Source organism: Nipponia nippon, unplaced genomic scaffold, assembly GCF_047370975.1.
Source record: "Nipponia nippon isolate SJK-2023a ecotype South Korea unplaced genomic scaffold, ASM4737097v1 scaffold_26, whole genome shotgun sequence".
NCBI lineage: Eukaryota > Metazoa > Chordata > Aves > Pelecaniformes > Threskiornithidae > Nipponia > Nipponia nippon.
Window position 1 is genome coordinate 475,164 of NW_028262343.1, and position 16,967 is coordinate 492,130.

At 37.3% G+C, this 16,967-nt stretch overlaps 1 protein-coding gene across 3 annotated transcripts in view; it reads right to left on the minus strand.

The window, feature by feature from the left end:
- Nucleotides 1–2,121: 2,121 nt before the first annotated feature.
- LOC148055125 (zinc finger RNA-binding protein-like) overlaps nt 2,122–16,967 on the minus strand; it is a 47,031-nt gene continuing 32,185 nt past the window's right edge. For 2 of the 3 annotated variants that reach the window (XM_087762434.1, XM_087762433.1), the window contains exons 16-20: nt 12,689–12,786; nt 11,770–11,865; nt 6,076–6,187; nt 5,866–5,963; nt 2,122–5,125 (exon numbers count right to left, since the gene is read on the minus strand). In XM_087762434.1, the coding sequence (XP_087618560.1) occupies nt 4,946–5,125; nt 5,866–5,963; nt 6,076–6,187; nt 11,770–11,865; nt 12,689–12,786 (584 nt within the window). In that variant the 3' untranslated portion in view covers nt 2,122–4,945. Of the gene's footprint in view, nt 5,126–5,865; nt 5,964–6,075; nt 6,188–11,769; nt 11,866–12,688; nt 12,787–16,967 lie in introns of those variants that run through there. The other variant, XR_015705799.1, reaches the window with a different exon arrangement.

Genomic DNA, 16,967 nt, shown 5'->3' on the forward strand with positions numbered 1-16,967 from the left:
ATACCGCCATCTTCTGGCTTCGACGTCCAGCCCCCAACGAAACCGCCACAGGACGCCTGCGCAGAGACCAGGGCGCGAGAGGCAGGAGCACGAACTGCGCGTACACAGACCCGTTCTGCGCATGTGCAAGGCCCTATAAAAGGACCGCGTGCGCCTTATGAGGCTCGCCCTCTTCTCCTCCTACCTTGCGTACTCCTCGAAGCTGCTCCTGCGGACACAGAGGCTGGACTGGCTGGACCTTTGATCGACGGGATAACGCTGGACTCGGCGTGGCGGTAGCTAGTTCCCCTACGTGGCCCTCTTCTCACCTGCCTGAGTACGCTCTCTCTCCCCCCCCTCCCCCCCCCCCGTCTCCCTACCCGGTCCTCACCCCTTTGTTCACCGAAATAAAGTCAAAGGGTTGTACGGCATTTGACCTCGTTGCTTCTTAATCTTGTCCTTGGGATCGTATCGAAACCTCCCCCGACGTTGGATGGGGACAGTTAGTAATGCAGCTCAGCTGCAGTAAGAAACCATTAACTTGCATAACCAGCAAATTACTGACAAATCTAAATGTATGCCAGAAGTAAATCTGTGACAAGGGTGTCTTACATATTCTGGACAGAACTCTTCCTACTCATATGCATATATATATGCATACAATTAATACAAACATGATGCAGCATGCAGAAAAGGAAAGAAAAAAGCTTACATAAGGAGCAAGGTTTGCGATTCTCATGTAGAAACAAGAGGCTTTTTGTCTCCCTTTTAGTGATAAAGTAGCCTTTTACTGTAGACAGTATGATTTATTTTCTCTTGGTCAGCTATTCCATTCTGAAATCTTAGATTTTTAAATATAGGAAAGTTCAAAAATCCATAGAGGTTTCTTGATACTGTTCTATGTTTCTTTGGATTTAGGATATCAACCTGAAATAGGATTGACATAGAACATATGTGAAAGTATTTAAGCTAGGCTGAGCCTCTAGAAGCCGATAGGCTTTAAACTACCCTGCAATAAACAAATCACTGGCTTCAGAATAAATATTAGTGGCCCTGGCTTTGCAAAGCAGTTTAAGGAAATGCACGTATTAAAGATGACAACCCTTAATGAGGACCCTTGCTAATGCAGATATGTTAAGGCTACATTAAGTGGGAAAGTGTGCACTGTGCAGGATAAAAATCCCCAGCAATCACTGCATTATCCATGAAAAACAATGAACTTTACCCTGTTAGGAACTTTACACTTGCCACATATTATTAGAACAGCATTTCTTAAAATGCAAACTCTAAAACATCAGAAAGCAGTCCAATAAGTATAAATTTTCTCAGTACTAGAAATATATATACACACACTTGCACATTTTCATAAATCTAAATGAGAAAATGGAACAAAATGGGAGAACACAAATTAACAGATATTAACAGAATTAAGCCTGATCTTTATTTGGATGTAAACCAATTGTGATAGTGGATGTAAATTTGGATGTAAACCATTGTGATAACACTGTAGATGACACTCCTTGGATTTTTTTTTTTTTTTCTTTTCCCCAAAAGACTAGGTGTCTTTCATTTTTAAAAGGCTGAGAAATACCACACTGCAGGAAAAGAGAACTCTTGAGAAGATTTATAAAAATCTCTCAGAAGAAATTTAATTTGCTAGCCTTTTTGGCTAGGAAAGCTCTTTGGCTTTCAGAGGAGGAAAAAAAACCAAAACAAAACAAAAACAAACCAACACAGAAGGAAAACAGATGTTTTGGTTGAATCTATCACTGTACTTTGTAAACCTACAATGTAAGTGGAAAAAAAGAGACTGCAAATTACACCTCCTAATTTCTTTTTTTTCCTATTACTAGTGCTATGCTGATAAAGTCTATTTGGGTAGTCCAAACAAGTCTTAATTGTTTAATAAAAAAATGAATTTGGCATTGTGTGAGTACTTAACAGACTAGTCACTAGTAGATATTCAACAAGCAACAAGAATGTTAAATATGCATACAAATTGTTGTAGGAATATTCAAAGTTGATTCCACCTCTCAGAAAGTTGCTAGGTACAATAATTTTAAGTACTATTAAATCACTTCTGAGTAGTGAAATAGGTCTAAAAATAGAAGCAGCAAATGAACCCATCACATTCAATAGCTCTATAAGATTAACAGTTTATACAGAATTTTATAATAGGGCAAGAAGTTGATGAACTGTGTCCAACAGACTTGCATTTCTACCAATGCCTCTATACAAGAACCCACGTGAAACCACACTGCTCACAGACAGGACATACTTAAAAACTAGGCAGACAAGTCGAAGCTTGAAAAAGCTTCAAAACAAAACAGCTCTCATTTTACCAAATTGTTCCTCTGAAGTGAGCACTGAGGGGAAAATTCTTGCCATGTACATTTCTTTTGTGTATTATGACTATAAGTGTCTGGCACTTTGAGATTTAACACACAGCATTGCTGAATAAAAAAGGCAAACTGCTTATTAGTAAGCCACTAGCATTATCAAAACATAGGATATTAAAATGATTACTTGTTTGTAAATTGATTACTTGGTCTTAGTTTTGTCTTCCTAAGTGCACAATGTAATATTTAAAATCAAAGCTAGCTCTGTACTTTTTAAAACCTTGTTTTTCTATTCTTCTTAGCTTAACAAGAGTCAGAAGTTACATAGTTAAAATAGCCCATTAAAATGAGCAGGAAAAACAGAAACAAATTGCAAATTCACTCTTCATCACACAGCGCAAAAATCATGGTCACAGCTTCATATTTAATGTGGAATCACTTTAAGTATACAATAGTTCAAAAGATCCAGAAACTGGTTAAAAGCCAGTAGAACAAAAATACAGGCAATCCCAAATACATCTTTGACCTTTTTAATCCTAAATTTTAGGGTCACATGCCTGAATAAACAAGTTTGCTTTATGAGGAAAGAAACTTTGGTATGGAGTTGAACTAGCCACATGAATAGCACCTGTAGCTTTCAAAATAAATAGTAATGGCTAACTAGACACCATGGCAGCAAGATATCCTCTTAAAAAAAAAGACTAAGAACAAGCACACGCTTGGAGCCACGCATCAAGGCTGGACAACAGAAACCAGTGTAATCTTTTTTTAAAGTAATTTTAAAGCACACGTTAATTATTGTATTTCTGATGCTGAAATTGGTAAGAAATCTTTCCTACAATGAGAAAGCTTTCCTTTTATTTGCTAACCACTAATAACCACTCCTTTTAAAATTGCACTCTGATGCTTGAAGAACACTGTATTAAACTTTTTCTATAAGACTCCCTCTATTTTTCTAAAATATTGTATTTTTATTCCACAGGCCTATGCTGTTAACAGTAGGTGTTACAAACAAAAACATCCCCCTACTCCAAGAGCTATTTATTAAAAAGGTCAAAGATGAATTCGACCTCAAAATGGAACAAAAGGGTTTTTTTAATAAATTGTACCAGAAATAACAAATGATCTTTGTAATGTGTGATACTCTCCTACAGCCATCGATAAAGTAGTTACCAGAATGTTAGTCTACGTTAATCTGTGCGTTTTACGGGTTTGCAACAAAGCATAATACATGTTGAACAGAATGAGCGAAACTTCAGTTTCCAGCATATAATGAATTTTAGTCATTTAATACATTTTAGTTTTTATTTGCGTATTCCACTGTAGTGCTGTGACAACAAATCACACCTATGTACCAGAGCATACATCAACAGTATGATGTAACTTTACTACACCACTGCTATATTTAGCTTTTGAAAGAGACATAAGCATACACTATGGCCACATCAAATAATTTTCTGTTTTTTTGTTGTTTTGTTTGGTTTTTTTTCTCTCCTTCCTTTGATAACCGTCACTTTTTCAATAATACTTCACTTTTAAAAATTTTAATTATTGAAAAAAAAAAATCACAAAGTTTATACAGGAATAGCTATAAGGAATAACCTCACAGGCACTGATATGATAGACATTTATTTTAAGGGCTGAGAGGCATTAATATCATATCAACAAACTTGACTGAAAAGAATGACTAACTTTGTCTAAATGGGAAATGCCCACTTCTGCTTGTACATTGAGAAAAGAAATTCAGAAAGTTATTTTTTGGCCTTGCTATGTCACAAAGTCAAAGACATACACATTTAACCAAAAATGATAGTTTTAAAAGCCCTCTATTAAAAACATCATGCAAAACTTTGATCAATTATGCAGCTACTTTAAAACTGTTGCAAGACCATACTGTATATATTAGCTTTTATACTGCTAATGCACAACTAACAGCAAACTTGATTAGATTAACACAAATTTGTCTTAATTAAACTGTTATATCACACTAAGGAGACAAATGCCACAAGACTGGCAAAAACATTTAATTCTGAGCACTCAAATGGCAGGATAATTATGTATTGTAACCCCTTCACATTTAGGAAAAAAAAAACCAACATAATCCTGCAGTCTCACTTTACAGAATAAAGTTCTGTAAAATATTAATTGGGAGGGGAACAGTTTATACTATCTAACACAAAGTAACTTATACAACTAGTGTCAAAGGCAAACAAAAAAACCTTCTAAATAAAAAGTCAAAATACACATAGCAACAAAAGCACAAATGCTGCATTAAATACAGTCAAGATAAGAAGACAACGCACTTGTTAATAAAAAAGACAAAAAAAAAGAAAAGTTAAAGTTAGCAACACATTTAAAGAAAATGCAATGAGGAAAATAACCTCAAACTATTTTTTTTCCAATGACAACAGAGTTTCCATTTGCAGTCTTTCCATCCATAATTTTTCTGATACAGTACATCCATTAAAATATCCAGAATCTCACAGAAGAGCTAGGTTGTCCTCTTCCAAATGTAATTACCGAGTTGGTTTTGGATGTTTTAAACAGACATTATGATGTCTGTTTAAAAGCAAGGCAACAAATGGACTTTTTATCACCTTCGATATTAGCACTGATGACAAACATTTTTAAAAGTTATCATAATCTTTTTTGTCTTTTTTTCCCTCTGCTTCAAATCCATCAACCCCATCACTGTCCCTTCTCCTTTTACGATTATTATGGATGTTGAAGCGTTGATTCATCTGTGGTAACGGATCCATTCCTAAAACTTTGTGTATTTGACGGAATGCAAGGAGTCTCAGTGCAAACTAGAAAAAGGGTAGAAAGAAGATATTTCTGTTAGAAACAAATGTCAATTTTGAGTACTTTGTCAAACAATTAATGAAGAACATTAGTGGTGCATTATATTATCGTTAGCTCTTATTATCCCCTCTTCCTTCCCCCAACAAAGTCAACACAATAAAATGTGTATGTCACATTTGCTGCTTCTGTACAAAGTACATCATCTTAGCTTAAAAATAATATACATGTGTGTGAGCTGCTGGACTTGCACTGAAGCAGCCAAGGCTTGTCACATGTCCTATTATGCATTAGTAATCTTTAGCAAAAGGATCAAATGAAGAGGTAGGGGCAGTAACCTCTTAAGCCGCAAGCATGACTGGTCAATGCTGTAAGTGGATACAATAAATATTAAAAATTAAACTTACACATTTATTTATAAAATATTAAATGCCAATGTAATTTTAAATCTAATAACATACTGCTGTAGAGTGAGCATCTTTACAGATATATATAGATGGGAGTGCCTCAAACTTTTCAGGAAAATACGTTAATTTTAGTGCAAAAATGAACACTATTATACATCCTCTGTCGTGACATTTTCATTGCCTAGCTTAAGACCGATCATCTGAAAGACTGGACTACATTCTAAGGAAAGGAAAATTCATGTCCACCATATAGCTCCATTTAAAAAAACCAAAACAATAAAATACCCCACCCAAAAAAAACAGCCATCAAATTTAGTTACTTCACACATACTTTTCCTTACCTGCGCACTTGAAGTAATATCCTCTCGTTGCTGATCTGTCATTACAGCAAGTGTATCAAAAGGATCTTTCTCACAAGGGTCCAGAAGGCCAGGACCACCTACAACGGTTCGGCTAATTAGTAACACATCTCTACCTTATTTCAACCAAGATTACAGATTTTTACATTAGTTAAGCATAAGCACACAAGACACTGATCAAATGCAACTTGCCTTTAAGGATGATTCCTGAAGATATACACTCAAAAACTCTTCTCAGTGCATCCCCAGGACTCTGTGGTCCAGTAGCACTGCTAATTGCTTTTTCCACAAGTAACTCCATAGCCTAGACCAACAATAAGAAAATCCAGCCAATTGAGAAGATTGATTAAAACAGAAAAAAGCTACTACTGTTGTTCAATACAGAACTTTTGATACTGGAATTTTGAAGAACATTACACATCACAGAACGCTTTCAGTTAAAATGGAAGAAAATCAGACATTTTATAAAGATGAATAAAAAGAAAGCTGCTGCAAGATTAACATTGAGTACTGATACTGATATGCTGCTTCTCATCACAAGTTGTCCAAAAGTTTTGTAGAAATTTATACAGTAGTAGCCTACATATGCAGGTAGACAATTTGTCCAGCTATTTTTTTGAGAGAGCATGAAACATGGTGGGTCACCGGAATCTGGCAGCCACATGAATAAACAGCACACAGTATGAAATGATGAATTTGATTCATCTAATGAAATTAACAGGATGCTACAGAGAAATTATTTTTTTTCTACAAGAATACAGAAACTTAAAGCATTAAAAATTTAATGACTTTTTAACGTTTAAGTGGTTACTAGTGCTTCACAGGAAGTTTTTTCCTGGATACAGGCTAACACTAACTCAGATGTTAAACAAGTGTAAAAAAACCCTTGATGATAAACAGGTTTTCTAAAATTTACACATTATTTTATGTTAGTTAAAATGGTTTAAATGATTAGCTGTATTTTAAATAGTTTTTTTCTGTGAATATTTCCACTGTTTACTTTTATTAGACTCTTTTTTCCAGAAAAACCTATAAAAGATATTTGCAAAAGTAAAGAATAGCTTTCCTTAGCTTTTTCAGCATTAAATAGATGGATGTTTCAATACCACCTCTTTGGCAAGTTTCATTTTCAAACAATGTCTCTCTCTTGGGTTTTGGTGGGTTTTTTTGGGAGTTTGTTTTTTGGTTCCTCTCCTGAGTTTACAGTTGTTCAAATGCTGCCTTTTATTTTTATTTTCCAAGAGTAAATGTGTATTCTAATGCATGCAAGTAACTATAGGCAGTGTTGATTACAATCCTTCACTAAGGGTGCCCATTCCTTTCTATTTTAGCTCAATTTAACTGACAAATTTCAATTCTTGAGCATGGTATTTCCGTACTCCCACTGTGTCACTCAGGATCAAGCTTTTGAGTTTCAGCAACAGTAATTTAGTTGTTTTCAAGTATGAAGCAAAATACAGCAGGAAAGAAAAAACCAGATCATATTATTGCATTTATTCAAGTCTAGTTCTTTCGGATCCTCATACAACACACTGAAGTCCACAACTTAATCCTAGGTAAATGTGAATTATGATGCCCTGGTGTTTATGTGCATGAAAGGCAGGATTTCAAGTTGGGGGGGGGGGAAATCAACCTTGAATATTAGTTCCTTCTAACTTGTAGGAACTTGACAAAATCCTTCTAATTTAGTTTTTATTTTTAAGTATATAAAGAGGCTGATACTAATGTCTGTGTTTATATTTCCTAATATTGTCTATTATTACAACTACTTAGGCTCTTTTTTAAAAGCTCTGGCATCTCTTTGGCTTGTAACAGGCTTCTAGCATACAAGTCAGAAGTTCTGTATCCAGAAAAATATATTTCTTTGATCTACGAAATTTCATCTGTGACTGTCAAAAATTACATATATTAAAAATCACCATTTTCATTCTGTCATTGTTTTTGTCAGTAAGACTTTGCCAACAGGCCAAAAGAACAACTGACTACACAGACTTCAATGCTGATTCATGTCACTGGCAATGCATCAGGTACCAGGAGCAAGCCAGGAAGCACTTTTGGAGAGAACTGAGACACAGCTAGGCCTGCCACATTGCTTCATACCTCTCTTCCCTTCTGACTGTGCCTTAGAACAGATAGGGAACCTTGTGGCTAAGGTCACCTGATCAAGGGGAGCCGCCTATTGAACGAAGCCTTCTTACTCCAGCTACAGGAGGCATCGCACTCTCAGGATCTCGTCCTGCTGGGGGACGTCAACCACCCTGACATCTGCTGGGAAAGTAGCACGGCAAGTGGTAGGCAATCTAGGAGACTCCTGGAGCGCGTGGAGGACAACTTCTTAAGCCAGGTAATAGATAGCCCTACCAGAGGGGATGCAGTACTGGACCTGGTGGTCACCAATGTAAGTGAGCTCATTGGTGATGTCAGGATTGGAGGCAGCCTCGGCTGCAGTGATCACGCACTGGTTGAGTTCACAGTCCAGAGAGATAAGGGTCAGGTGAAGAGTATAGTCATGACCCTGAATTTTAGGAAAGCAAACTTCCAGCTCTTCAAGGAGTTAAATCAACAGGACCTCCTGGGAAACTGCCCTCAGGGACAAGGGAGCAGAACAGAGCTGGCAGGTCTTTAAGGACACTTTCCATAGGGCACAACAGCTCTCGATCCCCAGGTGCAAGAAATCAGGCAAGGAAGGCAAGAGGCCAGCGTGGCTGAGCCATGACCTGTGGGTCAAACTAAAGGGCAAGAAGGAAATGCACAGACAGTGGAAGCAGGGACTGGTATTTTGGGAAGAATACAGGGACACTGCCCAGTTGTGTAAGGATGGGGTCAGGAAGGCCAAGGCTTGGCTGAAGCTGAACCTGGTGAGGAATACAAAAAGAGTAATAATAAGGGCTTCTATAGGTAGGTCAGCCAGAAAAGGAAGGTTAAAGAAAGCGTACCCCCTCTGATAAGCAGAAGTGGTGAGCTGGTAACAACGGACGAGGAGAAGGCTGAGGTACTCAATGACTTTTTTGCCTCAGTCTTCACTGGCAACCTCTCTCCTCACACCTCCCGAGTCAATGGACCATTTGACAGGGATCAGGGCGGCAGAGGTCCTCCCACTGTAAGAGAAGATCAGGTTCGCGACCACCCGAGGAACCTGAACATACATAAGTCTATGGGTCCCAATGAGATGCATCCCAGAGTCCTGAGGAAATTGGCTGATGTAGTTGCCAAGCCACTCTCCATGATATTTGAAAAGTCATGGCAGTCAGGTGAAGTCCCTGGGGACTGGAAAAAGAGAAACATTGCGCCCATTTTTAAAAAGGGTAGAAAGGAGGACCCTGGGAACTACCGACCTGTCAGCCTCAGCTCTGTGCCTGGGAAGATCATGGAACAGATCCTCCTAGAAGCTATGCTGAGGCACATGGAGGACAGGGAGGTGATTCGAGACAGCCAGCACGGCTTCACCAAGGGCAAGTCCTGCCTGACCAACCTAGTGGCCTTCTATGATGGAGTGACTGCATCAGTAGACGAGGGAAGAGCCATGGATGTCATCTATCTGGACTTCTGTAAGGCCTTTGGCACGGTCCCCCACAACATCCTTCTCTCTAAATTGGAAGGATATGGATTTGATGGGCAGACTGTTCGGTGGATAAGGAATTGGCTGGATGGTCGCATCCAGAGGGTAGTGGTCAATGGCTCGATGTCTGGATAGAGACCAGTGACGAGTGGTGTCCCTCAGGGGTCCGTACTGGGGCCAGTGCTGTTCAATATCTTCATCAATGACATAGCAGGATCGAGTGCACTCTCAGCAAGTTTGCAGATGACACCAAGCTGAGTGGTGCAGTCAACATGCCTGAGGGACGGGATGCCATCCAGAGGGACCTGGACAAGCTTGAGAAATGGGCCCATGTGAACCTCATGAGGTTCAACAAGGACAAGTGCAAGGTCCTGCACCTGGGTCAGGGCAACCCCCAGCATCAATACAGGCTGGGGGATGAAGGGATTGGGAGCAGCCCTGCCAAGAAGGACTTGGGGGTACTGGTGGATGAAAAGCTGGACATGAGACAGCAATGTGCTGTCACAGCCCAGAAAGCCAACCGTATCCTGGGCTGCATCAAAAGAAGCGTGGCCAGCAGGTCGAGGGAGGTGATTCTGCCCCTCTACTCTGCTCTGGTGAGACCCCACCTGGAGTACTGCATCCAGCTCTGGGGTCCTCAGCACAGGAAGGACACGGACCTGTTGGAGCAGGTCCAGAGGAGGGCCACAAAAATGATCAGAGGGCTGGAACACCTCTCCTATGAGGAAAGGCTGAGAGAGCTGGGGCTGTTCAGCCTGGAGAAGAGAAGGCTGTGGGGAGACCTTATTGCAGCCTTTCAGTACTTAAAGGGGGCTTATAAGAAAGATGGGGACAGACATTTTAGCAGGGCCTGTTGCAATAGGACAAGGGGTAATGGTTTTAAACTAAAAGAGAGCAGATTCAGACTAGATATAAGGGAGAATTTTTTTACAATGAGGGTGGTGAAACACTGGAACAGGTTGCCCAGAGAGGTGGTAGATGCCCCATCCTTGGAAACATTCAAGGACAGGCTGGATGGGGCTTCTGAGCAACCTGATCTAGTTGTAGATGTCCCTGCCAATTGCAGGGGGGATGGACTAGATGACCTTTAAAAGGTCCCTTCCATCCCAAAGCATTCTATGATATTATGAGAAATAAGAAGCAACATTTCTTGTTCTTCATCTATGTGCCTGCTGTGTGTTGCAATAGTTCTAAGGATGCTTTTCTAAAAGTATGCCAAGGTTTATTCTTTGGCAACTCAGTATCATAGTGATACTGAGGGCACTTAACACACTTCTTAGCTTCTTTTAAGCTATATTTGTACAGTATATCTTTCATGAAGTGTAGCATAGAAACTGGAACTTTTTTTTTTAAGTATTTAAAAAACATAAATGACTGCTACACATTCTTTCCAGAAACAGTAAATATTATCAGAAGTAATTTAATGAAGTTGTCTGCAAGCTTAGTACAGTTGTAAATCATTTCTCATTGAAATAATGCCAACTACCGTAACTGTCTTGAAAATGTTAGAACTCTTCCTGCCAAAACTGAAAAGTCCACATTAGGAAGTAGCACAGTGCAACAGGATTTGGTCTATGAAACAAAACAGTCAGAGTTGAGTTTACCTCCACATATACACGTTTCAGACTAACTTTGTCCAGTTCACAGATTGAACATCTGTTAATATTTGGAGCACAAGATGCACTCCTGGAGAGCATCATTTAAGATAGTAAATGTAAAAGAAATTTTCCAAGAACACTCAGCTGCAAGAATTGAGAGGTAACTGGGTACAACCTAGAGATCTGTTTTTAAGTGACACTGATTAAAATGCTAATGGTGACACATCCACAGACTAGCACTGTAATATTTCATCTTGAAGAAAGGATATATTAATGATCGCAGGAATTACTGTGATTTATTCTTTCAAGTAGGCTTTCTGTTATCACAGAGCTATCTGGGCACAGCTGACATTATTTTCAATCAGTTTCAGTAAAGCCCAAGCAATTCAGAGTAGGTGGTCAGGAAAAAAAAAAAAAAAAAAAAAAGATTCTTTTATACAGAGAAAAGGAAAAAAATGCTAAAATCTAGAATAAGAATGCTACCCACAAAGAATTCAAAAGAACAAGAAAATTCCTTTTGAAAACAAATTCCAGCTCCAAATGACAAAACCTCAGAAAATTAAATTTTTAGAGGGAATCTGGATAATTTGCTGGGGGGCGGGGGACCAAACAAAACCCTACATTACTCCTTGAAAAAGTCTACATTTTAAAACTGTAGTAATGCTTTCCTATGCTTTACTTGCAGTACCATGTGCATTAAAAAGACTCATTCAAAAGAACATTACTCACCCAGCTTGGAAAATCAGACCAAGTTGGAACCCGTTGACAGAGGTCACGAAGAATACGTATGATAACCACACAGGACTGCAGACCATTAGCTCTAGCCTTGAGAGCAATACAAAAATCAAATTAATTAATCCCAGCACCTACAGCAAATAGGATTTGTTGAAAGACTAAAACACCACTGTTCAATGGAAGCTCAGATACAAGATTGAAACAAATCATTCTACAACTTTATTCCATGAGCTTCCATTTACAGCAGTATTTTATACAGGGTTAGTAATTTAAGGTGGTAGAAGTCAAAGTGCACAGGTTATACAAGAATAATATTTCTTGATCCCCTGTACACTTTGACCTATGTTCACTTTTAACAATAAATACAGTATCTTTCTATATTAGAAATAAAAAGGATAAAGTAAAGGTCTAAGAAATAGGTATAGAGACTGAAAGGTCAAGGGAATCTGTTTGGTTTCTTTTTTGTGCCTTTGCCAGAATGCAAAGTCACTAAACCAAACAGTTGCTTCTCACCTTTCACTCCCTACACTTAATACACTTAAAGAAATAGGAAAAAAGTCTTAAATCTAAACACAAAGCTTTAAACACATATTCCATTATTTAAAGCAAATTTACTCTGCAGCCTTATGGAATATATAACAAATATACAACATATGATCACCCCAAGCGAGTCAAGCTTTCAACATCGCCTCCTCAATGACCAGGAAAAAAAAAAAAAATGTCAAGTGAGCAATAACTGCATAAAGCAGTTCCTCCATACTCAATCTTCTACATTTAAATTTAGGGACCAGAAAAATATTAAGTATTATTAGCATGAACAATGCTGAGTGTTTTCACACAGTTAAACATTTATATTGCAACTGAACTAATCTCTCATAAGGCTACAAGAAGAAAGTAAAATGATGTTCCGAACCTGGAACCACTTAGCGTGGCGTAGAGCAGCCAGAGCGTCAAGGCATTTTTGCCTGTCCAAGACGTCCGGTGGGTCTTTCACCATACCCGAGGTTACATCTAAAATGGATTGAATTGGCAAAATGCAGTGAGGAATGGGTGTTTGACCAGGTGAGCAAGACACTTCCTTAAAGTAGCTTCAATGTCACACATGCCATTTGAAGTTTAAACACTTGAACAACAAATGTAAATGTTCAATAAAAGCCATTCAATTAGGATTAGGGCATCAACCCAGTATGAAGATCAAGAGCATATTATACTTTAGCTCTCAGGTTATTTTTGAATGCATTGCAGATTATGCAATGCATAGTAGTACTTTATTTAAGCTAACACTGGAAAAACACATACCCCCTAAAATTAAAGACTGAAGGAAGGATGGTTGGACACAGTGCACCAGCACAGAGAACACAAGACAGAAGGAACACAAAAATCCACTTTAACTAAGTAGAAATATTCAAACTTAGTTTTTTGTAACTGTAGTGTTATTTGGGACCTACTCTTTAAAAGAAAAACTAAGTATTAAAAAAAAAAATAAAAAAAAAAATCTTAAAAGCACTAGGTGTTTAGTAACGATGTTATTTTTATCATACCTTAAACTTAAAATGGAAATTATTTTGCTTTAAAAAACCTGACTAAAGGAATGTGAAATGCTCTTCAGTATTAGAGAGTTCCATTACTTTCTAGTACCCTCTCTCTTACTCATATAAATAAATTCCTCAGCCCATGATATATGTGCTCCAACATCATTTAGGATGCAAGGAAGGATCTGAAAAGGAACAGCTTTACTTAAGATTCAGCAGGAAAAAGAAAAGCAAGGAATAGTTTAAAAAACAAAGCAGAATGTCTGAAAGATAAAGAAAATACAGTAGTTCTTGTATATTGAAATGTTCAGAAAAGGATTAATTAAATTACCAAGCTGATTGCTTTGTTACCAAAAAGAAAAAGACCACAAGGCCCTTTTGGAAGTGGTTTAATCAATGAAACTGGAACCACTGAACAGTATGAAATGGTATCTTCGGTTTACTTAAAAATTGTAGGGATATAATGCAATGATCAGCTTTAAAAGTTCTTTGTTTTACTAATTATGAAAATAGCTATTATGACTAGTGACAAAGTATATTGGTAGCATTACATATATATTTTGAGTCTCATGAAACATGCCAGCAAGGAGAAGCTTCTAGGAATGCTGCAGAGAGACAGCTCTGAAACCACCTATTTATACACAAATGTAAAATGAATAGTAGGATACTTTACTATACAGAGAACTAAAAAGCCATGAATGAACATGGTGCTACAACTTTGCAGTATAATCATTAATCTGAAGTACTACATTCAGATTTGGGCATTTTTTTATAGGCTAGTCCCATTGCTCTGCACAGGGCTAAAAGGGGGAGGATTTCAAAATAAGAACAACGCTGAGAAGAACATAGGTATATTCTCACACAGATATTCAAACTTATGGACTATATGTTAAAGTGGAAAGAAGAAAAACTGCACTAACAAGGCATTTACAGAGCAAATGAAGACAATTAAAGCGGTATTTCATTCAAAATAAAACAAAGCCCCCAAAACCCCCCAAAAACTTATACAAGAGAGGTGCCAGGTAAGATAACTGATGAAACAAGTACAACTTGGATATAAAAGACAAGGAGTACATTTAGAGAAAACCCACAGCAGGAAAAAAAGAGGCAAAGTAAGGTTGAGAAATTAAAAATAAAAATATGGGTCTGTTGGGTCTAGTAGCCTAATCAGTCCATTATTTACATTCTTCTAAAACTAATATGCAAATAGGTGACACTATGCAAACTTTTATCACAATAATTCACTACATAATTTGAAACTCCAATTACTTCTAGCTCTGAAAAACTTCAATTTGGAAAATAATTTTACTAAAAAGAATTACAGTTTAAGTGCACAGAAGAGAATCTTAGTGCTGGAAATGTCGATCTAAAATGTGCTACTAATAGATATCGTATGAATACCCTTGAAACTTAAAAAGACTAAGTCAGAAGTTGCAAGGCACCTATTGCACTGAGAATACATTGACTGAAAAAATGTATCAAGGAAACTCTTGTAATACTTAATCTGTGGATTTTTGCATCTGTTTCACATTTCAGGATTAACCCCTTAAAGACTATTTAACTAAATTCAGATGCCTAATCTACCACCCTGTTAAGCCAAGACAAAAAACTGAATTAATTTACAAAACAGAAGCACGAATTCTGACCCTATATAACTTATTACTAGACTAAATATAAGGGGTTAATCTTCAGTTAGACATGCTGTGTCCACACTACCTCTTCATTAAAAGTTAACAGGTATATCAATTTTGGTAAGTTTTATTATGTGAAATACCTTTTACCCAGTCAACTATTTCAAGACTAGTGTGAACACTGCTTAATTCTAGGAAAGAGACAAAGACAAAAAGAAAAAAAACTACACAAAATAACAGTAGATGCTAGGACTATGCATCCAAACCCCCTCCTTTGTAAAGCATGGCAGGTGTGACACTGAGCTTTAGAAAACCTTGGTCAAAAATCCTTCCGATGTCTTTGGCAGCAACCCCTGACAGGAATCAAGTCCCTTTGCTAGAAGGCTTTGGACCGGGGCTGTTAGCTAAGGATTAAAAAAAAAAAAAAAAAAAAAAAAAAAAAAAAAAAGACACGCGCACAAATATGTGTGTTTATAAGTATGTACACTTCGTTTGCTGAAGGAAAGATTCCACAGCAGGGGTTAGAGCACTTTGAATATATCAGATTCAGTAAACTGTCAAAACGCACAATACTGTAAGGAACAGTAGCTATGCGGTTAACAACTTTATTTCACACTGTATTTTTTTTAGCCTTTTATCATGTAATGGGATTATTACACATCAAACATGATTCTACTCCACGTGCAAGTCTCAGTCTCATCTTTACTCAAACTGGTTCTTCCGGTAAAGCCTTCCTTATCACCTGAACTAGCTCCCCAAGCAGGCTAAAAAAAAAAAAAACACACAAAAAAAACAAACAAAAAAAAACCAACGAAAACTTTAAACCATTGTAAGACACAGAGCATGAGAAGCTGCAGTAAGAAAAACCACAAACACATACTATTACTCTGCAGCAAATAAGCAGCAGTCTTCATAATAAGGCCTTCTTTGCTGCAATAATTTGCAATTCAGTCTTCTATTTGCTCTAGTTTCAAAAGTGAACTTTTCTGCACATTTATTTTATACTGCTCAGTGTCTTGAAGAGAAATCTAACTTGATTTTGCTTGCCTATAGGCAGTACTGCATTCAGCAGTGAATAAACTCACAAGGATCATTTTAACTCAAGTGTGGGTCAGACAAAAATACAGATTTGTTTCCTTTAGGTGGCATAAATTAAGGGACTGATCATAGTAATTCGAAATTTATTTTCTTTTTAGTATACATCATAGAATTTTAGGCCAGAAAATTGAAATTGAGTATTGTGGCAGGAATCAATATTGCACTTTTGCACAGTACATTAAGAAATAAACATGGTGTTTAAGGTTTACTTCATTTAATGGTTAATGTAATTTAATAATCTTCATTTTAATTTTTAAGTTAAAGTATTCTTTATGAACTTAAATAATATGTGAAGTCTGATTCAGCACAGACAAACCAAGTCATGTTACACTTAGATTGTCAAAAAACAAGTAGAATTGATTGGGTGTGACAGTACATGTACGAAGCCTTTATAGCTAGGAATAATATGCACAGCTTAAAAATCATGTACAAAGCACTCTTAAAGACTCTTCAGAAGTCATCCAAACTAGAGAATGTATCTTGAAATTTTTCTTTCTGATTATGTAGGACAACTTTGTTAACACAGCTTGCTTACAACGCACTAGTCATAGCTACAGAACATTTACTAATGCAATATAAAAACCTCAAGTATTTTAGAGGGCATGTAATGATGAGATGAAATAAAAGCAGCCTCTGTGGCTTATATAAATACGTATATACACAAGCACATGTATACATACACACATACAATTTTTTCAACCTGCATATGAGAAGTGTTAAGATAGCCTCAGATTTCCTATCTGTAGGTTCACTGTCAAACACCAGAACCGTTTGCCATGATCTCTTTCAACTATGAAAATACAGGATTAAAAGGAAACAAAAGTTAATTTTATCTGACCCGTAAACAAAAAGAACCAATGTACTGCAGACATTAATCATGCTTGTTGGCTTAAAAGCTTTTGGAGCTTTGAAAGTGTTACAGAACAGACCC